The sequence below is a fragment of the Furipterus horrens genome, unplaced genomic scaffold, assembly GCF_987537825.1.
Source record: "Furipterus horrens unplaced genomic scaffold, mFurHor1.1.pri manual_scaffold_3, whole genome shotgun sequence".
Classification (NCBI taxonomy): Eukaryota; Metazoa; Chordata; class Mammalia; order Chiroptera; family Furipteridae; genus Furipterus; species Furipterus horrens.
The window spans coordinates 3,065,867-3,089,206 of record NW_028327173.1 but is presented as its reverse complement, the minus strand read 5'-3'; the positions used below and the strand labels follow the sequence as shown (position 1 = coordinate 3,089,206).

At 65.1% G+C, this 23,340-nt stretch overlaps 2 protein-coding genes across 7 annotated transcripts in view; both read left to right on the top strand.

Moving 5' to 3' along the window:
- The window catches only part of ACOT7 (acyl-CoA thioesterase 7), a 70,970-nt gene extending 60,634 nt beyond the window's left edge, over window positions 1-10,336 (top strand). For all 6 annotated transcript variants that reach the window (XM_090268505.1, XM_090268504.1, XM_090268506.1 and 3 more), the window contains exon 9: window positions 9,942-10,336. In XM_090268505.1, coding sequence (XP_090124631.1) covers window positions 9,942-10,040 — 99 coding nt within the window. In that variant the 3' untranslated portion in view covers window positions 10,041-10,336. The remainder of the gene's footprint in view (window positions 1-9,941) is intronic.
- A 2,696-nt stretch (window positions 10,337-13,032) lies between these two features.
- On the top strand, window positions 13,033-22,138 carry GPR153 (G protein-coupled receptor 153). Its single transcript, XM_090268501.1, is given in 8 exon segments — window positions 13,033-13,217; window positions 15,280-15,460; window positions 16,975-17,442; window positions 17,876-18,305; window positions 20,135-20,327; window positions 20,820-20,923; window positions 20,925-20,987; window positions 21,411-22,138. Coding segments are annotated over 6 exon segments (1,782 nt in total). The 5' UTR covers window positions 13,033-13,217; window positions 15,280-15,460; window positions 16,975-17,086; the 3' UTR covers window positions 22,047-22,138.
- Window positions 22,139-23,340: the final 1,202 nt, after the last annotated feature.

Below are 23,340 nucleotides of genomic sequence, written 5' to 3'. Positions count from 1 at the left end.
GCAGCGAGCTCAGATCTACTCCCGCTCCAGCCGGGACTGCCCGGGGCACCGTCCAGCCGTGCCGGCTCCCTCTGCTCCTCAGCCCCATACCCCTTCCTGCCTCAGGGCCCTTGCACATGCTGTTCTGCCCAGATGCCCTCCCGCAGATCGCCATAGCCAGCGCCTTCCACTGTCGCGCAGACGTTTTCTCCTCCGAGGGCCTCCCCCCCCACCCGCTGCTCTCCCGCCATCGCACCATCTGCAGGCTTTCGGCACTGCCTGAGACTCCAGCGTGTGGCATCAGTTGAGGGTCCAGCCCAGGCCCCAGGGTGTGGCTGTAGGATTTGGTGCAGGGTAGGGCTCGGGACGTCCTGAGGCACCTCCCCAGCCGGCTGGGCAGTGAGACAGCAGCCGCAGGTCCCCCCACTTGGAGGCTCCGTCCCCCCTGCCAGGACCCTGCACGTGCTGTGGGGGCCACACGTGCTCGTCCGGGATCTCAGGCAGGTGCTCCCTCGGGCCTCGGTTTCCACATCTGTACACGCCACAAAGGGTGGGCAAGGATCCTACAAACTAACCGATATCAGGAGCTGTCATTGTCTCTCCCAGAGCCTCCTCGCCAGAGCTGATGCCCTGATAGAGGGCATATTGTTTCTGTGATCAATCACTAGGCTTTAATTATGTTCAATCTGTAACAATGAAAATACATCCTGCATATCAGATATTTACATTACGATTCATAACAGTAGCAAAATGACAGTTATGAAATAGCAACAAAAGTAATTTTATGGTTGGGGGTCCCCACAACATGAGGGACTGTATTAAAGGGTCACGGCGTTAGGAAGGTTGAGAACCATTGATCGAGGTGAAAGGAACAGCAGACACAGGGCTGAAGAGAAGGGGGCAGCCAGGCCCCTGAGGTCACCCAGCTAACACCAGGGAGAGGCCTGCAGGAACCCCCAGTTGGGTGCAAGACCAAAGGCAGCTAAGGGGTCGCGATGTCTTCATGTTGGAAAGGCGCCTACTGAATAAATGTGACTGGGTCCTCGGACCGGGTCTGCAGTGCCGGCCGTAGCCATGAGGGGTGCCAGCCTGGGAGCCCAGCAGCCGCCATGGCTGCCCCCAATACACACGCACCCCAGGACTCAGCCAGCTGGGAGACCAGGGCCAGGGCTGGGGGGCTCAGTGGGCTCTGGGAGGAGGGCCTGGCCCCAGGGTCTGAGCTCCCGTGGAGTGGCCTGCGGTCAAGGAGCCTTTTATGGGGGGACCCATGCCCTTCACAGAGCCCGGAAGCAGTGCTGGGGCTGGGCCCGTCTGTGCGACCCGGGACGGGGCTCCAGAGTAGGAGGAGGTGCTGGGGGAGGTGGGCGGGGGCGGCAGGGCGCTCAGGCACCGACACCGCCCATGAAGGCTGCGGGGCTGAGTCCCGCAGGGGCAGGGGCCCGTGCTTGGCGGCGGCCACACCTGCCCGGCTCGTGAGGGTCCAGGCTGTGGGTTTTCGCCGGTGAAAGCCAGTCTTTGGTTTTTACCTGAGGCACCTTGGGGCCACCGGTGTTCATAAACATAGCTTCTGGTGGGGGGTGGCCTGCCCCCCAGAGCTGGGGGCTCAGCGCCAGCCCGGCCTCCGTGGCGTTGAGCGAGTGTCGTCTGTGTGTCCGGCACACGCGTGACCTGTGCGGCCTGCGTGCGTGTGTGCGTGTGTGCGCCCGCGGTGGGGGCCAGGCCCCCTCCCTCCCGGCCTCCCCTCTGTCAGTGATTCTTCACCCTCCGTCTATTTTTAGCTCCCATCCCCAGGGCCGCTGACAGGCGTGGTGGCAGCGTCGCCATTTGGGGCATCTCTTTTTCTTTCTTCTTTTCTGGGTTCAGGACAGTTTTACTGTTGTTCTGTGACAGTTGTCCCGGCTTCCCCCGCTGCCCTCCACTGTGGAGTGTTTGATGAATGTTTTATGCTGTGGAGGCCTCGGTACCGCCACCCAAAGCTGCCAGCACTTTACAGGCTGGTTCTTAGAAGAGGCGAACTCGCAGTGCGAGCCAGGCCGCGGGTCAGGACAGCAGGCCCAGGCCGCCGGCCCTGCCTCCCTCTGAACGCCTCTCCGTGGTCGGGCCCTCTGACCTCGGGGGTCGGGGCACACACCCCAGACCTCTGACCAGGGCTGGAGAGTGGCCTGTGCGAAGGGACACAGGAAACCACCAGGGGGCTCCCTGGGGCCCTGCCCCTCCGACGGGGTTTTTATTTTGTTCAGCCCAGGTGTGGACAGCCTTTGTGTCTCCAGAAAACTGTGGGAGCCAAACCGTCTGTGTTGAAGCCAAAGCAAGTGCCCTCTTGGGTGCAGCACCTGCCTCCCGCTTCCCGGCTCAGGTGTGGCTGCTACTGCTGCTGAAGGTGCCAGTGACGTGCGAGGCCGGAGGGGCCGTGGAGGGAGGGTGCACACAGCAGGCCAGCACCCCACCCTGGACATCAGAGGAGCCCCGAGCCCTACTCGGGCACGTGGGGGCCTTTGTGCCCAGTGCGCTGAGGCCCGACTGCTCGCACGTCATGTAGGCAGAGCCTTTAGGGAGCAGCAGCCCCAGACGACAGTGGGGGCCTGGCCGGTGCTCAGACCCTCGCCTCGGGCACCAAGGACAGTGATGCTTGGTAGCCAGGGGTCTAGACTCAGAGGCTCAGTTGTCGGCCACTGACGTGCAAGGCAGTGATTTCTGGGGTAAAGTGGGAGGCAGTGAGGAAGTCGGGGTGCGGCCGCCCCCTCTCTCTCCTCCTAGCAGGTCTCGCTCGTGGGCAGTGCAGGCCTGGCAGGGACAGTCACCTGTGCACCTCCATGCTTTGTCACTTTGCCGGTGCATGGGGCCTCCAGTAGGATCGTCACAGAGTCAGCATGAGGACGGAGCACAGAGAGCAACCGCCAGCCCGCGGTGGCTGCAGTGGGGCCAGCCTGGCCAGGGGCGCAGGGTCCTGCAGGTTCCCTGTACCAGAGGTGGTCACTTGGCTTCGGGCAGGTCACGTCCTCCCCTCCCTGTCACTGTCACTGGTTCGCAGGATGCAGATGCGGCCAGCGGCCCGAACACCAGCTCTGTGAGCGGACTGTCCCCGTAAGGCACTCGACACCCCCCCGCGGGCCCCTCCCAGTGGGAACGGCTCAGTAACCACAGCGATAACCATTCCTCGAAGCCTCGGCACTGAAGGGAAGCACCGGGCAAGCCTCAGCGATAGTCAGCCCCCTGACCCAGGTGCGTGGCACGGACAGGCCTGGGGGCGCCCTGAGGACCCCATTCCTCAGATGAAGCATCAGCAGCCGAGGCGGCCACCACCTCCTGACCACACAGCCAGGCCAGCTCTGCACACCCAACAGCGCAGCCCCAGGACATGGGAAAGCGGGTGCCCGTCTGGGGCTTGTCCTGGACTAGTGTGGTGGCGTGACTTCTAATTGCTCCCACGCTTCAGTCATTGGGACGCCCTGCAGTGGCACGTCTGTCCCTGGAAGAGCTGGGGGCCTGATGAGCGAGTGAAGCTGTGCCCCTGCTTTGCCGCCCCCCACCCCCTGCTGCCATTGCACAGGGGAGTCAGTGACCGGAAGGGTCATGATGCTTCTTGACCGGTGCTCCCTCTCCCTGGGTTTTGGACACTAAGCAGAAAATCTGCCTTGTGATGGGAACATGCCAGAACCCTGAAGCTGCTGCTGCCCCCCGAATGGTTGGTGCTTGGGCACTTCCAGTGGCCCCTGAGTCCCCCTCCCCAGGAACGAGGTGTGGGCACCGCAGGGAGCATGGGCGAGCGCGTGCACCCCCCGCCGGCCGGCTCTCGCCTTGCCTCTGCTCTGCCAGGAACCAGGACTCTTCCTTTGACCGCTGAGCTCGCCCAGGCTGCAGCTGCCCTCTGAAGAGCCACTGTGCCCCGACAGCTCCATGCCGGCCCCTTTACCAGACCCCTGGTGCTTCGCAAACAACCGAGGCACGCGCAGCAGCCAGCTCGCCAAAGGGCACCTTCGCTCCCGAGGACGGCGGTGGGTCCCGCACGTGGAATGGAGCCTTCCTGCTGCTTCCGCGGCGAGTCTGGGAATCCAGGCCACTCCTTGCTGCTTTGATTTTTCCAGAACGTGAAAACCCCAAGGCTGGCTCCCAGGGCCACTGTTAGGCCTGAACCCGTGTGGTGCCAGGGGGCAGCTACAGGAGGGGAGCATGGCTGGGACCCGCAGAGGGTGCCCCAGAAAAAGGAGTGCTCCTTAGAGTTGGGGCCTCCGTGTTCCACTGTGGCCACCTGGAAGGTGAATTAGGGGTTGGGGTGTCTCGGCAGGGCCGTCTCGTGCCTGCCGTGTCCTGGGGCGGGAGACAGGGCTGCCCCAGCATGGCGGAACCAGCTGCTCCTCTGTGGCGCGGGGCCGGCCGTGGGGTGGGTGGGGGTTGACACCGGTGATGCTGGAATGGGTGTCCATTGAGCAAAACCACCGTTTTTAAATCATTAACACAACCACCACACCAATTTGGAATTTAGGCTTTTTTTCTTTGATCTTCATTTGTTTTGATCATTTCTTAATTTAGCAAATGCTTCCCAGCCTCCCCGCCCCCACGCTGGTGTCCCAGGCATGGTGCTAGCCTCAGACAGAGGGTGGGAAAGACTGATGTGGCAAAGCGTGCACGCGTGGCAGTCCAGAGACTTGTCGTGAGAGCGTGGCCTGGCCCAGCCTGCCCCTGGGAAGTGCTCAGCCAGTGGCAGTTACGGCCTTTAGTACTGCTGCCCACGGGGGACGGTCACACCCGCACAGCAACACAGGAGCGAGTGCGGTGGCAGAGCTGCAGAGAGGACCACTGGGTGCACCCGAGTCCTGGGTCCTCTTGTCTAACAGACCCCGGCACCCTCCGCTGCCTGTCCGTGGGCAGCACTCAAGCTTCCCCTGTGGCCCTGCGGCAGGACGGGGTCACAGCCTCGCTTGAGGGCGGTTCTTCGGGGGCTGAGCCGTTGCTGCTGGGTGAGGGGAGCCCCTGGCGAGGGTGTTGTAGGTGCTCACAGCGAGCCCACGATTGGAGACACTGGCTCAGTCTGCTGGAGGCTGCCCTGGCGCCACCCGCCGCCCAGGGCAGGCACATCGAGGGGCTCGTGAGCCCAGGCCCGCACTGCGGGGAGTCCGCAGGACAGGGGGTCCTTGGCCGCCCCCATGGAGAGCGGCGCCCCAGGTCCTGGCCCAGCTCCACTGAGGTCGGGGCCCCCGGGGTCGGAAGATGTCTTAATTGCCTACATGAGTGTCCCAAGGTCCCTCTTGTCCCCACTGTGAAGACGAGAGAGGGCGGCCGCGTGGCTGCCCCCCTAGGAAGGTCTGCGGCCCTCGGGCTCACAGGAGGTTGTCACCACTGGAAACCCTCTCTGCACGAGGCATCCGTTAATTACAAAAAGGACAAGCTATTGATTTTACCGAGGGTGGAGCTCGGTCACCCGCCCTCTGTGCCAAGTGCCAAATGTGTCTTCTCAAAGCACAGAAAACAGGAAATGGAAACATCGGTTTGCACGGCTGGCTCTGAAAGCCACAGGCCTCCCCCAGTGGAATGGAGCCCGGAAGACAGCAGTTGGCAGGAAGAGCGAGAGGAGGAGGGAGAAGAGGCAGACGGAGGCCCCGGCAGCCGGCTGAGGGTCCCTGAGCAGAGGGGCCCGTCCCTCGCCCTCCTGTCCCTGCGGTTAGCTGTGACACTCCAAAGGCCTCGCCACCTTCCAACGACCCCCGAAGCCGCCCGCCCTTCCCCCCGGCTGTGCTGAGGGTGGGAGACAGGCCCCACGCCGACGTGCGCACGCATGCACAGGGTCCCTGGCCCCCTGACCTGCCTGCGCCTCCACAGGTGGGAGCACCTGGCCCTGGGGAGGTGGGCGGCACCCCTGAGGCCACACAGCCAGGGTCCCTGGGACCCTGAGCTGCCTGCGTCCCCTTGCCTGTCACCTCTTTTCTCCCCGGCATGGGAATGGGGAGCCCCCAAGGCTGGGGACATGCTCAGACTGGGAGGCGACTGCCCGAGGCCCCAGCCCTTCTCCCTGCCATCGGCTCCTGGCACGTGAAAGAAGTGCTTTCCCATGGCGGAGCCTTGTCGCGCTCCCCACCGCCCCCAGCCCTCCATTAAAAACGGCAACAGCCAACAGCGTATGGATTTGTTTACTTTGCTGGATGGAGGGAGTCGGGCTGAGGAGCCGGCAGCTGGGCTGTGGGTGGGGGCCGCGTGCGCGGTGCCATCTGTCTCGTCAGCTCCACGCCCAGCAGGGGAGTGGTGGCCCCTCTTAGTCACTTGGCTGGCAGAGCTGTTGACAGCCACCTGGGCAGAGGCTCCATTGCCACATGAGGAGCCAGCGCCCTGCCTGCCGGGGTTAGCAGGAGCCCCACTGCCCTTGACTGTTGTCACAGCCCGGCCTGGCCAGACACCGTCCGGGGCAACCAGGCGAGGAAGGCTGTCAGCGCCTTGAGGGGCAGCCCTCATAGGGTGGGAGCTCAAGCCCCTGACGTCAGCCGAGGCCTGGCTGGGCTCGAGGAGCTGAAATGCTCAGAGATAGCTCCTGCTGTCCCCAGAGACAAAGAGGGAGACGGGCCCTCAGCTGGCTTCTTTCTCCCAGGCCTCCTGTGTCTGGGTTCGCACCGCAGAGTTCCGCCGACTGCAGGGAGGAACCGGCGGGTTTCGGTGTCGTCGCAGAGTTGGGCTGCCTTCACCACCATCAGTCTTAGAACGTTTGATCACCATAAAAAATCCCTGCACTGTTTGCCGCGCCCCTCCCCCAGCCCTCTGTCCCGGGCCCTCGCGTAGCCGGCGCTCACACGAGGCGGGCCGTGGGCCCAGCTCCCTCCTCTGTTGGATCTTAGCGCCTGGTGGTGAACAGGGACAGTTAGGAGGACTCTGTCCTCACAGCAGCCCTGCAGGCTGGATGCTGGCCCGTTTCACAGAAGAGGGATGTGGGTGAGTCCATACGCCCTCTCGGCTCAAAGCAGGCTGGTCTGGCCCCCGCTCGGACTCTGGAGGGGAAGCCAGGCTGGTTTGGGGGCGGAAGGAAGAGGCCCTTCCAATAAGGCCATGTGGTGCTGTGGGGTCCCAGGTACGCCAGCCCATGCCCTGGCTGTGCTCCGCTGGCCTTTGTCAGAAGTGGCGCCTCTGGACGCTGGCAGGGTCTGGCCACCGTCTGTCAAGGCCAGCTTCAAGGCATACTCAGCAAACTGGTGGCGGCAGCATGTGGGGAGCGCGCCCCAAGAAGGGCTCTCTTAGGAAAGGGCTCCCCAGCCAGGTCAGTTTGGTGGAGCCGAGTAAACGAAGCTGAACAGATTGAGTTTACTTCGAGACCTTCAGAACCTTGGCCCAGTGGCATTGCTTGCTGTGAGAGGTCAGTTAGCACACAGGTTCCCAGAGCCATTTGGCCACAGACCCTCAGAGGCTCGGTGTCAGGGTTGGGGACACCTGCTGCAGGGGTGCAGTGGGTGGTGGTAACGCTTATGAAATCGCGATGCGCATCTTCAGGGGAAGGAACCAGGGTGGATGGTGCGGACAGATGGACGGATGAACGGATGGGCGGTGATGGCTGCCGAGGGTGAGGCTGCTCCCTGGAGTCTCCCGGGCCCGGCAGCCCTCCCTCAGGCCCAGTGCCAGCTGCTCTCCCCAGGAGCCTGGCCTCAGGTGGGTGGTCTCTGCCAGCCACCCAGGGCACCCTAATGACGGTCGTCAGCTCATGCCACCAGCTGCACAGGGCCTTTGGCCACCCTCCGAAGGCCCCTCCCAGCTCTTTTGAGCCACAAGAGCACTTGGCGGGTGGCCCAGAAACTTGGGGGCCAAGTTCCTTGCTGGAATGCCACATCTGCCAGTGTCAGGGATGTCACTGGGCTGGAGAAACAGGAAGCCCCCTCACAGCAGACGGGATCTTGGCAAAGGGTCCCGCCGCCTTGCCCAGCAGGCCAGGCCCGCAGTGTGGCTTGGGAGAAGCCCTTCTCTTTCCATGCCTCTTGCCTGCCTTCCCTGGCCCCGGGGGTGGAAGCTCCGGCAGCTAAAGGGAGGCCCAGCCTGCTGCCGAGCCTGGACAGAGGGGCTGGGCTCTCGGAGCCGGCAGGAGCCTCAGCGCGTGGTCCAGCCCTCCTGCTCTCTGCCAGCTCCAACGCCCCGCTTCTCAGCTCCAGGACCCCACACGCACGGCCCACGGTGGGGTCATTGGGAGGCAGGCAGGCAGCCCGGCTGCAGCCCCTTCTCCCCCTCAGGAAGGGCCAGCCCTGCCACTCTGCTGAGCCGTGGCCTCTGGCCGCTGTGGATGGATGGGAGCCACGCGTGTCCTCGGAGGCACCAGGTTCCACAGGGAAGGGGGAGAGGAGTCTTGTGCTATTCCCGCCCAGTGGCCTTAACCTTGCGTTCTCGGCCATGCTGGATGTTGCCCAGTGGGCCAGGGGATGGAGGCAGGCAGGGCCTCGCCACACAGAGTGGCCCACGGGTCAGCACATCGCGTGCCCTGGGTGCATGTTGGAATCGAGCCTGAGCCCTATACCCGCTGGGCCAGCGTCTGCATTTGCGGGGTCCCCAGGCCGGAGAAGCCCTGCTGGAGCCCACCCCGCCCGGGTGTGCACAGAAGCCTCAGCTGCGTCCAGCAGGATGAGACCCTGCCCTCGCAGGGCACCTTCAGCAGCAGGGGCTGGGCTCCGCGTCCGTCTGCCCCCAGGAGGCTCAGGGGCCTGCCTCTTAGGACTGCCAGGGACGACGCCAGAGCAGCAGGAGGACCTTCTCAGTAGAGCGTCTTGGGAAAGTCACCGGTTTTCACGCGTGCTCCGAAGATGCTCCCGACGGGTCCCAGCGCCCCTGCAAGGAGCGTGCCCCTTGTCCTTTAAACACAGAGGTTCCCTCGGCTCCAGGCCGCACTGTGTGGACAGTTTATGCCTGGTGACAGCGGAGAACGGTTCCTGCGAAGGCGGAGAGGGATGCTGGGTCTGACCTGACGTTACATCCTCCACTGATTGCACCCTCTTTGGCCAATATACCGTTTGTCTGTGCAACACTTGAGGCTAAAAATAGCTGCTGGGCCTGGTGTCACTGTGGATGAAGGGCAGCTGCCCCATTTCTTTGGCTTTCAGACGCTCCAAGTGTCACAAGGAAATGTCATCCTGGAGGAATTTGCATAGCTCTTTAAACCTAAGTCCCCAGCCAGCAAGCAAGAGAGAATTCTGTGGTGGGACACGTAGGGCCTTGGCAGGGGACCTCTAATGCTGCCAGGGGCCTCTGTCCGGGGGTCCCACCACTCGAGTGAAAGGGGCGCCTGTGTGTACTCCCCCAGGTCAGCAGGCATGGACCAGCCTTTGGCCAAATCCCAGGTGGTCAGTTGGCTCCGCCCCCTCAGTGTGGGAACCCTTCCTTTCAAGCTGCTCAGAAGAAGGAAGCAGCAGAGAAGGGGTGACGAAGATGAAGGGGCCATCTCCTGGGCATCCGTGCTATTCAGGGCTCCCTGCCCACAAAGCGGTCACTATTGCTCCCGGTACAATGAAATGGCCTTCTCAAGGTCACGCAGGCGGCACAGTATTGGTCCCCGCTGTCCTTTGGGGCAGAGACCATGAGCCCCTGGCATTCTTGGAGTGGAGCAAATGAGGGGACCTCCGTCAGGGTTCCTCTTCCCCTTCCTCTCGCTCGGCTCTGCCTTCGGCCTTGCCTCCCACGTTTCACACCCGCTGCCTCTCCAGCGCAAGTTCATTACTGCAGAGGCTGAGAGCATGGGGTCCGCTGCTGGGGAAGGTGAGGGGTGGCGCCCAAAGGGCTCGGCCAGCTCCCTGTTGGCGGCGTCCCTGCAACCCTGCAAGGCTTTCTCCTGGCGTTCCCTCTGCAGAGCTCTGCCATGGGAGGCTCCCCGACCCTCCGGGGGTCTTGGCTGTGAGACGGGCCTCGCCCGGCACCCGGGAAGTCCCAGGAGGCCAGTGGAGCGGCGGCAGGGCCCACGGTCCTGAGCTCGGCCCATCTCTAACCTGCTTGTTTGTGTGTGTGACCCACAGCCCGAGACCGAGGATGAGAAGAAGCGCTTTGAGGAGGGCAAAGGGCGGTACCTGCAGATGAAGGCAAAACGACAGGGCCAGGCGGAGCCTCAGCCCTAGACGCCGCCTCCTGCCGTGGGGCCTGAGCGGCCCCTGCCCCATCACCTAGAAGTCACCCCATCGGCCAAAACCCGGTCCACGCTGAGAGCTGGTGTCGTGTGCAGTATTTGTCTCAGTGTTAGCCTGTCCTCCTGAACCCTGTACACCAAAGCTTTATTCATGTCACCCCAATGTGCGTGCTACACAGTATCGTCCCTGACCCCCGGAGGCGGTCCTTGGGGCCCGGGGGCACAGTCCACGTGCACTGTGCGGTCTGTGAAGACTGGCGTCACTAATAAAGCTGCTGTTTGGCTGGACCTTGGTCCCCGGTGGTCTTCTGTCTTGGGGTTCCCATGGGCTCGCCCCTTCCTGTCCCTCTGGCTGCCAGTACCTGCATATACCCCAGAACCTTGGCACTGTAGTGCCCACTCTTATTTGCCTTCCCCAGGGGCCCTGCTTGCATGTCCTGGCCTCGGGGCCCCACACAGCGGCCCGCTGCCCTCTGTCTGGCTTACGCAGGACGGCCGCTCTGAGCCTGTGAGGCCCTCCGTAGGTGGGGGCAGCGTGCCTGTGAGGCGCAGGCAGGTGATGCGAGGAAGAGCTGAGCTCAGCCCAGTGCGGGGCCTCTCCCTACTAGGAGCACCCCCACACCTCGCCCCTCTTCCTCAGAGCAAGAGGCAAGGACTCTGGGAAGGAGCCTCCAGCTGGGGCCTGATGGGAAATTTCCCCCTGCCATTCGGGCATGGGGGCTGTTGGCATGGCTTGTGGGTGGGGGTCTGGGGGGGCAGTGTGTCAGCGGTGCCGGTGTGAGGCTGTGTGGGTGTGCGTTTGTGAACGTGCCGTCCCCGCGTGTGTCCGCTCCAGCAGCTGCCGAGGCCACTGCAGGGGCCAGCCCCACCCGCAGCTGAGAAAGACCCCTCCTCCAAGCACACCTGGGACCGTGGCTGGGAGAATGCTCCCCGCTCAGGCTTGTCCCTAATGCCTGGAGATGGAGACGGACGGCCAACAGCTGCTTCACACAGGCTCCCTCGGGAGCTTGGCTCCAGATGTGCAGAAACCCCCGCCAAGAGCTTCGGAATCTGTCTGGGGCCCCAGTCCCGGCTGACGGGGTTATTTCCTGCCTGGGAGCAGGCAGGGGGAACAGCGCGCCGCAGCCCCACGTGCCCCTCAGCCCCCTGGAGCCTCCCCAGCCCCCCCCCCCCCCCCCCGCCCTGTGCCAGTCTTCTGTGAACTGGCAGTGCCCTGGGCCTGGAGCAGTGAGGCCTCCCCAGGCGGCCTGGACAGGCCAAACCGAGGTCTGTGAAATGGGAGCCTGCCACACAGGCCCCGCGGTGCCTGAGCTCGGGGGCTTCCTGAGGCAGGCGGGGCCCCAGGGCTCCTCCATCCCTCGCAGACGGTGGGCCCTGGCCTCTGTCTCCCTGGTTCAGCCTTGGCTTAGCCACCCCTCTGTGTGGCATTGGGCAAGTTAGGTGCCTGAAGCCCACCTCCCAGGGCAGCTGGGAGGAGCCCAGGCTGGCAAAGCACTTACCCTCAGGGCCGTTATGGGAGGCCTGCCTCCCATCTGTCCCCAGAGGGGCTGAGCCCTGGGCAGGGGCACTTGGACGGCAGGGGGGAGCAGGGCTGATGGGTGGGCTCTGGCGGCCACATGGCAGAGACTCTGGGTGGCTGGAACCTGTTTGCCTTACAAACGCCACACTTGCTTACCAGCCTTCCTGTGCCAGCCCCCCACTGCTGGTCACCTATTTATGACCAGGGCCGCTGGGGCAGGGAGCTGGCCAGTCCTCCCCCACGGACTGCATGGCCCCCGTTCCAGTGCCACTTCACTGTGCAGCCTTTCTGCACAAACACCTTCACTTCTGCCACAGAGGACCGACTCTAAGCCCCCTTGGGCCCCCGCGAAGCTGCACCTCACTCTCCCGCCGCTCGAGGGCATGGTGATGGTGCCGGCAGGGGCAGGAGCCAGGCCGTGGGGTGGTGAGCACAGCACTGGCTGCGTCTGGTTGGGTCTTGTCCTCGGCGGGTGCCACCTTCCTCCAGACGCAGGGCTGCCCACTCACAGATACTTCCCAGCTGCCCGGGCAGGGCCACGGGGAGCCGGGCAGCACAGAGTGACTCCGGAGGTCTTGTCCCCAGGGTGTGGCGGTCACGGGTTTCCTGGAAGAGGCAGGTAGTATCATCTCTTTGGACAGGAGGCCAAGATGCCAGTGGCCACTTTCCAGATTCCAGGGGTCTCCAGAGGCCCTATCAAGGGGACTAAGGTCCCCCCCCCCGGGCGTCCCCTAGCCTATGGATGCCAGCCTGTAACCTGTCCCCTCCCCCAACAGTTGCATGGTCGTAGCCCCAGCTTGAGGATATTTCTGAGCCGGAGCCAGGAAGGGACAACCACCCAGAAGCCCCTGGTCTATTCACCTGATTGCCACCGTGGACCCCCAATACCGGAGGATGAGTCTGAATCCGTAGCTGGCCCAGCCTTGCCTCTCCCATGCCAGTGCCTGGCCCTGAAGGACTCCCCAGTTCCTAGAAGTTCTTGTTCACAGATCCCCCATCTGCTCTTCTCCACATGCACCCCACTGTTCACCTTAGATGTGGCTTCCTTCAGGAAGGCCTCTCTGAGCCTCCCACCCCTGGTCCTAGGTTCTCACTGCCCGTTCCTGCCCTAGGCCCTCTCGGCTCCGGGCTTGGGTCATCCCCAGGGGTTCGGAGCCAGCGTCCGGAGTGTGGACCGACCCAAGACGGCAGCGAGGGGCCACAGCATAAGGGCGCTTTCGGAGGCGCTGGCCTCCCCCGCGGCGGGGGTGGGGGGTACCGTGGGCCCACAGACGCTCGGACGGGCCACGGCCTCTGGGCGTCGGGGCAAGGCGGTCCGAGGGGCTGCGGGGAGGCGCCCGTGGAGGCCCGCGCCCTGCTCCGCCCCCCGCCTCCGGCCTCAGCGCTCAGCCAGCCGGGCGGCGAGAGCGGAGCGCGGCCGTGACGGCGGCGCGCGCGGGGAGGGAGGAAAAGAGGGAGGGGCGGCGGGGCTGAGCCGAGCAGACGCGAGCCACCAGCGGCAGCCGCCAGGATGCTCCGGCCCTCGGGCCGCTCAGCTGCCAGCCAGCCCCGCTGTCCCGGGCGACCCGTGCTCGGCCGGGGAGCGCGGGCGCCACAGCCGGAGCTGGAGGCGGGAGCAGCGAGCAGGAGCCCCGGGCGCCCGAACGCACGGTGAGAGCAGCCGCCCGGGCTCGGGGGCGGTCGGGCGGGAGCACCTCTGGGCGGGGAGGGGCTGCCCTGGTCTGTGGGTCGCGGCGTCTGCCCGAGGGGCCCCGGCCACCGCTCGGGGCTGCACACCGCCCCACCCCAACTTGGGAACCTTCAGGGTAACTTCCCCGGGCTGGTCCCTTCCCCCGTCCCCTAGCCTCCGGGCTTAGCAGCGCCACCCCAGGGTCTTGCTTGCACGGGGCGGGGATGGCCATTCTGGGGCCCCCACCCCTGCCCAGCGGAGCCCGCGGGGGTCTCTGGGATCCGCAGTCCCGCCTGCGTCCGGCTCCCTGGCCGTCGCTTGCACGCGCCCTCCGGGCTGGGCAGGGCTGGGGGGCTGCTGGCGCCGGCCGGCAGGCGGGGTCGGGCGGGGGAGTCTGAGCGCCGAGGAGGGAGGCCCGCGGGGGTGGGGGGCGTGCCGGAGACGCAGAGGCGAGCCTCGCCCTGCACGGCAGCCAGGCCGGGCCCTGCGGACCGGTCGTTGATCCTCCGCAGCGCGGGCGGAGAGCAGCCCGGGGGCGGCAGACCAAGCTCGGGGAATCCTTTCAAGTTCTGGGTCTTCTTTGTTGCACAATCGAGCCCTGGGGCCGCGCGGCCTCATTGGCCAGAGGCCGTGACGTCATGCCGGGGCCCCGCCTGCAGACCCTGCGGAGGGAGTCTTCTCGCTCTTGGGGCCCAGGCCTGTCACACCTGCATCCTGCCCTTCGACGTTGGGGGTGGGGCGCGTTGAGTGTGATGCCGTGGAAACGTCCCGGTGGGGGTGGTGACGCCCTGGAGGGAGCCCAGCCTGGGGTCTGGTCTCAAGTACCCATTGTTCGTGAAGAAAGAACAGCAGGTGTATGATCTTGGGGTCACCGTCCTGCAGGAAGGGGGACTCCCTTCTCCCACAGAGCCAGCCCCCTCACTCTGAACTTGGAGACCTTGGTATACACTCCCCACGCTCACCCCAGTGACGTCCTTCTTCCGTCCCAGGCCCACCACGCTCTGGAGTCCTGGGTCCCAAACCGGCGCTGACACTTGCCTCCCTGTTCTGTGCTGGGCTCCACGCCTCCGTGTTCCTCTCTGGAATGTGGGGACAGTGGGGCCCACCCTGCATGGATAGGAGGCTTAGAAAGGCCATCTTAACTCAGAGCAAAACAATAGCTTGTTCCGAGCATTTGGGGCTTTGAAAGGCCAGGATTTTTAGGTCAGGCACACTGAGTTTGGATCCTTGCTGGGGCGTAGAAGCACTTGGGCTAATGGTTTTGCCTTTCTCTGCTTGACCATCTTTAAAAATGGGGATGACAGCCCTGGCTGGTGTGGCTCAGTGAACTGAGTGCTGGCCTGTGGACCCAAAGGTCGCTGGTTCAATTCCCTTCCCGGTCAGGGCACACGCCTGAGTTGCAGGCCAGGTCCCCAGCTGGGGGTGTGTGAGAGGCAACTGACTGACTATCTCTCTCACACATCAGTGTTTCTGTCCCTCTCTTTTTCCCTCCCCCCTGCCAAACATAAAGAAAATACTTAAAAACATAAAATGGGGATGATGACATCCGACACAAAATCCCTGGGGCTGCTCGCAGGGGAGGCGGGGTGGGGGGTGTGCCTGTTCACAGGAGGACGCTTCCTCCCTGCCTGCAACCCAACGCCTGTCCTGCAGGGAGGCACCAGGCGCTCCACAGGGGAGGGGGTCATCTGGGAGCGGAGGGGCAGTGCCAGGGGTAGCCTGTGGCTCCTTCCCCACCGCCCGGCACCTGGGTCACAGGTCAGACAGCCTGCTGGGGCGTGTCAGAGAAGGCCGCCCAGGCAGCCGGCCGAGGCGGCCCAGTGCAGGCAGAGAAGATGCCGGCCCACCAGGTGCGCGCTGAACCCAGTGCCCTGTGAGTGACGAAGGTCACTGGTGTCTGCAGCCTGTGGCCCACAGGGCACCACACTGTGCCTGCTGGACCCCGGCAGGCTGCCAGGCAGGGCCAGCCCTCAGGTAACCTCGCCCCCAAAGCTGAGCTGTCCCAAGGACTTGCTGGTCAGGAGAATGCATGTCCACCTGCAGGTCTGAGGGTCACGCACACCTCCAAGCGGTGTCTTAGCCCGTGAGAGGCAGCGTAGCTCAGCCACTTGGGTACAGACGTCCACGTGAGAAGCACCTGCTGAGCACTTCCTGTGTGGCGGCTCCATTCCAGGCGCTTCCCCTCGCAGAACTTCCTGACGGCCCACAGTGCTTTTCACAGTAGGTGCGTACCATCACGTCCAGCTGACAGATGAGGAAACCGAGGCTCAGCTGAGGCAAGTCACACAGTGTGGCCTGGACACGAGCATGGCTCCTTGGAGGACCCCACAGGCCACCACACCTCTCACACTGGGTCTGGGGTGGGGAAGGGGAAGGCCATTCAGCAGGCAGAAACCTCATGTTTGAGGAGCAAGTCCCTGGCCCCAGAAGTCCCCTGAGCCCCATAGGAGGGCCCTAAGGGGCACTGGTGTGCTCCAGAATGGACTCCTCCCCTGGGCCAGGCGTCTGGGCAGGCCCAGAGCAGAGCCACCCAGCGAATGAGACACACCCTCAGAGGCCCCTCGGTGTCCACAGGAGTCAGACCACAGGCAGACCAAAAGAATCGTGGACAAGACCAGCTTGGGCCCGGCTGGGCCCGAGGTGCTGAGTCCTCTGCCCTGAGCACCAGGGTCCTGCGGTGGCCTGTCCATCCCCAGCTGGAAACAGTCCCTGAGGGATCGCGTGGCCCCTGTTCATGCTGGGACGGAAGTGCAGCCAGGGTGAGAAGGGCGACATGCAGGCAGAGCCCAGTGGGCCGTCCCTCGGCTGTGCTTCTGCCCGCAGCACCGACTGCTCCAGGCTGGCCGGGGGGCCTGTCGTGGGGGCCTCACGTCAGAGGGAGCAGCCACCAGTCCCCACGGGAGGCAGCTGAGAGCTGCCAGGCTGGGAAACAGGAGGGAGGGACTCGCTGTCCAGCCCTCCAGCCGATGGGCCACCTCCCCAGTGCTGCGCAGTGTCCTTTGTTCCCGGCCCATGGCACCCGAGGTGTCTGTCGGGCAGCACTGACTGCCACCCGGAGCACCCACTGTGTGTCCAGCCCCGCCTGCCCCAGGAGGAAGCGCCATCACCCTGTGACGGCGGTGGACGTGGGTACAGGACTCTGCTCGAACCACACAGCTAGAACGCTTCGTTTGAGCTCCAGCACGTGGTGGTGCGGGCCTTCCGGGGTGTGGCAGGCCAGCTGGGGGCTGCCCTTTCCAAGATGGGCATGAAGGTGGCCACCGATCACTCCTACCCCAGGGGCAGTTTAGGGGACTCCTCCTCCCAGGCGCATCCTCATTTTGCCCAATGAAGTGGGACAGTCTAAGGTGAGGGCGTCTGGCACACACTGGGAAAGCCTTTCAACAGATGGCCTAGGATTTGGGGGTGTTTGCTGGTGAGAGGGCTGGTGGTGGGACAGGCCCAGGGCAGGCATGGGACAAGAATGCCCCCCTGGGCCCAGTCTGGCCGGTTCCCTGAAGACACAGGGGCTTGGAAGGAAGCCCAGACCACACACCTTGACCAGGAATGTGCTTATTAGGCACCTCTGTACATGTTCCCTGGGGTGATGGGCAGGAGGTCACAGAGAGGAGAGAGAAACAGCCCCGCCCAAGCCAGGTGACAGCCTCCTGGGGGACCCCGTCCATCTCCCACCCCCAGGACCCCCGAGGCTGTGACCAGAGGGAGTCACTCAGCACTCTGGCCTCTCGCGCCCTGCAGATGCTTGTGGTCCCTGGTGTCCCTGGGCCGCCGGGTGTGAGGACTGCGGCCCCGAGCCGAGGCCCGACCCCGAGGAGGATGCCCCAGCCACCTGCCAGCTCCCGTCTGCACCATGAGTGATGAGCGGCGGCCGTCTGGCAGCGCCGTGGGCTGGCTGGCGTGCGGAGGCCTCTCCCTGCTGGCCAACGCCTGGGGCATCCTCAGCGTGGGTGCCAAGCAGAAGAAGTGGAAGCCTCTAGAGTTCCTGCTGTGTGCGCTCGCGGCCACCCACATGCTCAACGTGGCGGTGCCCATCGCCACCTACGCCGTGGTGCAGCTGCGGCGGCAGCACCCTGACCACGAGTGGAGCGAGGGCCTCTGCAAGGTCTTTGTCTCCGCCTTCTACACCGTCACCCTGGCCACCTGCTTCTCGGTCACCTCCCTGTCCTACCACCGCATGTGGATGGTTCGCTGGCCTGTCAACTACCGGTGAGCTCCTGGCACTTGATTGTCTGCTGTTGCTGGAGAGGGGCACCTGTGGGCACGAACATAAAGGCCACCTGTCGTACCTGTGTGTCGTACCTGTGCAAGATGCTCTCGTGGTGACAGCGCCCCGTGGGGGGTGCCACCCCTGTGTTGTGCTGGGGGTGGGCAGGGAGGCTCAGGAGGGGAAGCTCTGGGCCGCAGGGCATGCGCACATAGGGATGCATGGGTGTGCAGTGTCCAGTGCAGAATGCTTGATGAAAAGGATGTGCGTGAGTGTCCCCTGTGCAAGGGACAGAGATCGCCGTGCTGGCTGTGGCATGCCTGTGACCTACTGGGGGCCAGGGCAGTTGGAGATCCCTGGGGGCCTGGGGAAGCCTTTCAGTGACCCCAGGTCCTTCTGTCCTGTACCCCGCCCCCCGCACCCCCGCAACATCAGTCTGAGCAACGCCAAGAAGCAGGCGGTGCACACGGTCATGGGCATCTGGATGGTGTCCTTCATCCTGTCGGCCCTGCCTGCCGTCGGCTGGCACGACACGAGTGAGCGCTTCTACGCCCACGGCTGCCGCTTCATCGTGGCTGAGATCGGCCTGGGCTTCGGCGTCTGCTTCCTGCTGCTGGTGGGCGGCAGCGTGGCCATGGGTGTGGTCTGCACGGCCATCGCCCTCTTCCAGACGCTGGCCAGGAGGGCGGGGCGCCGGGCGGACTGCCGCGCCTTCACCGTGCCCACCATCGTGGTGGAGGACGCGCAGGGCAAGCGCCGCTCCTCCATCGACGGCTCCGAGCCCGCCAGGACCTCGCTGCAGATCACGGGCCTGGTGGCCGCCATTGTCTTCATCTATGACTGCCTCATGGGCTTCCCCGTGCTGGTGGGTGAGCCTGTCAGGGGATGTGGGTTCTGGGGCAGCCCTGGGCGGGCCCCCTTCAGGCAGTAGGCGCTTGAATCCTCACTCCCAATCTTTTAAGGGGGGGGCATCAGCCGTGTCCCCATTTTACAGGCTTGGAAACCAAGGTTCAGAGAGGTAAATGACCGACCCAAAGTTGGGGCAGCTACGGTGGGACTTGAACTCACCTCAGGTGACTTCACAGCTCGGGGTCTTTCTGCCACATCGCAGGGGACTTTTGCACCTGCGATGCAGAGGGGATGGAAGGTGCCCACAGGAGCCCCGGTGGGTCCAGGTCCTGGGAGGTGTGAGGGGGGCTTTGGTCCTGCAAGGGAGGCAGGACAGGCTTTGCCTGTCTGCTGGGGAGTCAGACTTGATCCCAGGGGCTGAGGAAGATCACGGTGTGAGGACATAGGGGTCCAAGGTCCAGTGAGGCTACCTGGGGTCCTGCCAGTGAGGCTGGGCCCCGGCCTGGCCCAGGAATGAAGTCAACCCAACAGCCAAGCCTTCCCGGCCATGGGTCTCTAGTCCAGCCCCCTGGAGGGTCTGCAGCAGGACAGGGAGGAGTGTAGGGACAAGGACCAGCCAGAGGCGCCATCTAAGCAGCTGGGTAGGGCTGTGTCCCTGGAGACATTGTAGGGCAGGGTTCCCCAACCCCCGGGCCACGGACCAGTACCAGCTCATGGCCTATTAGGGGCCAGGCCACACACAAGAGCTGAGTGGCAAGCGCGCAAGTGAAGGTTCGCTGTCATCACCGCCTGAGCTCCGCCTCCTGTCTCCCTCTCCCCCTGCCCCTGCCCCTGGAGAAATTGCCTTTCATGAAACTGGTCCCTGGTGCCAAAAAGGTGGGGGGACAGTGTTGTAGGGCACAAGCTCATGAAGGTGGCGGGTGGGATGGCAGCCACGTAGTGAGGAACGCAGCTCCTAGCCACCTGCTGCTCCCCCTTTGGGGGCCCCGAACCCCCCAGGTATGGACAGGGCCCTCTGTGTGCAGTGGGGCCCGGCGTCCCCCATCCCTGTCCGAGGGAGGGAAGGAGTGCGTATGGAGTTGCTGCCCAGCTTCTCTTCAGGGCAGGAGTGGGGGCCGTGTCTGGAGCCCGTGCCGCACGGCGGGCCTGGCACGGGGTCTAGAGTCTGGGCCTCGTCCTGTGGGGTATTCATTTCTCCAGTGAAGACACTGAGCCCCAAAGAGACTCCGCAGCTTTCTGAGGGGCACACAGCCCGTGCGGCAGAGCCAACGTGATGTCTGCATCATGCCCACTTCCTCCCTGATGAGGGAAGAGCAGGTGTCACTCTGGGTGGGGGTGGGGGTGGGAGAGGAATGAGGCACCCTGGGCAGTGACCACAGGCCGCCTGGCCGGACCCTCTGATCCTCAGAAACGCTCTGTTCCTCCTCTCGGGCCCCAGGCAGGGCCTGGGAGGTGACTGGGCATGCGGAGTGAGGAGGACAGAACGGGGCGGGAACTGGGAGGCTGGAGACCTGGTCCTCCCAGCCTGCTTCCTCTCCCCTAAGAGGGGGTGGTGACCCATGCCCCACCTCTGTCCTCAGGTAGTCATGAGGGTGACCCGAGGGGTGACCTGCCCTGTGCGGCCCGGGACGCGGGCACCCGGCAGTGGGCCATGCGTGGGTGGGGCCGTGACTCTCGATCTTGACAGCTGGTTGCTCTCAGTGGGCTGGGACTGCTGCCCTCACCCTCGGGCTCCTCTGGCGGGGGGCAGTCAGGCCTGCCATCCAGATGGGAGCACTGCGTCTGGGACGGGAAGCCGCGCGATGGGGTCCCTGCCAGGTGCCAGGCCGAGCCCTGTGCCCCCAGGTGGTCAGCTTCAGCAGCCTGCGGGCAGACGCCTCGGCGCCCTGGATGGCCCTGTGTGTGCTGTGGTGCTCGGTGGCCCAGGCCCTCCTCCTGCCCGCATTCCTCTGGGCCTGCGACCGCTACCGTGCCGACCTCAAGGCCGTCTGGGAGAAGTGCGTGGCCCTCATGGCCAATGATGAGGACTCGGACGACGGTGAGGATGCCCTGAGACTGGCCCCTGGGGAGGGGGGCATCTGGGTGCGGTCACTGGAGTCGTCAGGATAACAGCTGCGAGGTGACCACCCCGTGGTAACTGCCAAACGCCCCCTGTATGACCCCCAAGTATGCTGGAACCCCTAAGGGACCAAAGTGGCCGTGGAGCATTCTGCTACCCCGTTTGCCTGGCCCAGGCAGTAGCTGTGGGCACCAGACTGCGTGTGTTCTGAACCTCCACCCTTCGGGGTCCCAGTGGCCCCTGCAGACCCAGGTCCTATCTCCCCCGGCAGTGCACACCTCCACGCCCCCATTGACAGGGAAACTGGTTGTGTGTGACCTCCTCAGCTCCACAGCTAAAAGGGGGCGGAGTCAGGATTGGAGCCTGGACCCTGCCCTTCCCCTTTCCCACCAACCAGCCCTCTGCCCTATGCATGTCCACGGGGGCTCCTGGACTCACTCTGGGGCCCTAACCCTCTGCCGCACCCCGCAGACACCAGCCTGGAGGGTGGAGGCGTGCCCCCGGACCTGGACTACAGCTATGGAGGTGACTTCGTGGCCCTGGACAGTATGGCCAGCTATGAGCTGTCCCTGGAGGGGGGGCATGCCCCAGATCTACCCACTGGGGCCCCTGCAGGAGGACAAGATGCAGTACCTGCAGGTAGGAACAGGGCGGGGCTCCGAGTGCGCGGGTGAGGGGGTATCCCGAGCTCCTCCGGGCCTTGCCCCTCGGAGCCGCCCTCACGCCTGCCGCAGCTCCAGGGGGTGGTCTTCACCTTCCCGGGATGGGCTGGCTCTACGTGCAGAGCCTGGGCCGGTGGGACACCCGCGGCCCTGTCCCCGTGTTCGCTTGGGTGTTCCCTGGGAGGGTGGCCCATCGGGCGCCTGTGTTATTTCCTTGGGGCTCAGCACCCCACTCAGGGGCCTGCTCCCCAGCCACAGATGACAACAGAGTCTCCGAGAGACACCAGGGTGCTCAGCCCCAGGTGTCACTCCTGACCCACAAGCCATGCTGCCCCGTGTGGGGAGGCCTGGGTCCCTGTTCTCCAGGAGGGCAGCCCAGTTAACCCCGCCGCTGTGACAGGTGCCGCCCACGCGACGCTTCTCGCACGAAGATGCGGACCTGTGGGCCACGGTCCCGCTGCCCGCGGTCCTGCCGCGCTGGGGCTCCGGCGAGGACCTGGCCGCCCTGGTGCTGGCCGCCGGGCCCGACCGGCGCCGCGACAGCCCCCTGGCCTTCGCGGGGGACGTCCCCCCGTTCCGCCCGCGCCGCCGCTCAGCCGAGAGCCTGCTGCCGCTGCGCCCCCCGGCCCGCGGCTCGCCCCCCAGCAGCTCGCGCCGCCGCCCCGGGCCCGGCGCCCGCTCCGCCTCGGCCTCGCTGCTGCCCGACGCCTTCGCGCTGACCGCCTTCGAGCGCGAGCCGCAGGCCCTGCGCCGTGCGCCCGCCCCCGACGGCCCCGACGGCCCCGACGGCCCCGACACCGCCCAGCCCCGCGAGGACGCGGCGCCCGCCGGTGGTGCCGGCGCACAGCGGAGCCCCGGGCCGCGCGCGGAGGTGCAGGCGCGCGCCCGGCCCCTGCGGGCGTCCCTGAGCGCGTCGTGGGGCGAGGCGGCGGACCTGCGCGCGGCCGGCGGCAGCACGAGCAGCTTCCTGAGCTCGCCGTCCGAGTCCTCGGGCTACGTTACGCTGCACTCGGACTCGCTGGGTTCCGCGACCTAGGGGCCACCCGCGGGACCACAGCTCCGAAGATGCCACCTGCCCCGGCCGGGCCGCACTGAGCCGGCCCTCCCCGGGCGGCGGGGCACAGCGTGTTCGCCGAAGAAGCAGGCACTGGCTGGAGGGGCAACGGCTGCCCTGGACGGCCGTGCTGGGCACTCCATCCCTGCGGCAGAGCGAGGCCGAGCTTGGGTGACGGCGGGCTCCGCGCGTGCGCGGCCGGGAACAGCTGGGCTGGGGGCACCCCGGGACAGGGCCGCCATCAGGCGGAACAAAGCCCGGCTCTGCAGGAGGGGAATCCACCGGACTGCACCCAGCTTTCTACTCGGCGCTAGAACGGTCTCACCTCGGGGGGTGGAGTTCAGAGGGTCTCTAAGCACAGGGGTCTTCAGACCCCAAACAAGTTCTCAGAGCAGGTCTCCCTGCTCACCCGTTCTGCCTCTGTTTCCCCGTTTGTGACGAGCAGGCGACCGCGTTAACTCTCAGGACTGAAGTAGTCTGTGTGCTGGTCCAAGCGCCCCGGCCCCCGATTGGACGCTATACCTACTTTGACCTCTGTACCCACTTTGGCCACTGTTACCATCCTCACTCTCATTACTTCGATTGCCTGTCCCCACCATGTTGTCTGCCTCCGGGACTGCAGCCGTGAAGGTCGTGGGTACCTGGCGAGAGGGACTGAAGCAAAGGAGGAGTGGGCTTCCTTATTCTGGTGCCCATCTGCAGCCTCATCCGCGACCCGACAGGTCTGTCCGGAAGGGAGCCTGGCCTACAGCCTCCCAGCTTTGGGGTTTAAGGCCTGGTTTCTGGCGAACCTTCTCCCCGACCCTGTGGGCAGGGTCTCCTTTGCTCTCCGTCCTGGCAGACCCCTGCAGGTCTGGGCTTTGCCATGGGCTCTGGGGAGGAGCCCCGAGACACAGGCTAAGGAGAGCCCCAGGAACCGCTGTGAGTTGGAGGGACAGGGGCAAGTGCAGAGGCTGTCCTGTCCCCACCCCTGCCTCCATGCAGTGGCCCCAAAATGTGAAGCTCTGGAGCAGGCGGAGGGGCCAGCACGGAGCCTGCCTGTACACTGCTCCCTCCTGCTCTGCCCCTGCCCCTTTGGGGTTCAAGCCCTTCTCCTCACCCCTCAGACTGGGCCTCAGCCCCAGCAGAGGCCCCTGGGAGGGGGAAGATGTCCCGCCTCCCTCTCTGCTCTGGAGGCTCCTGCAGTCCTGGGCAGTGGGGTAACCTTGGGGATGAGCTGGCCACGGCGAGGAAGGCACAGGACTGCAGTCCGGCCTCGCGGTGCTCCTGTGCCTTC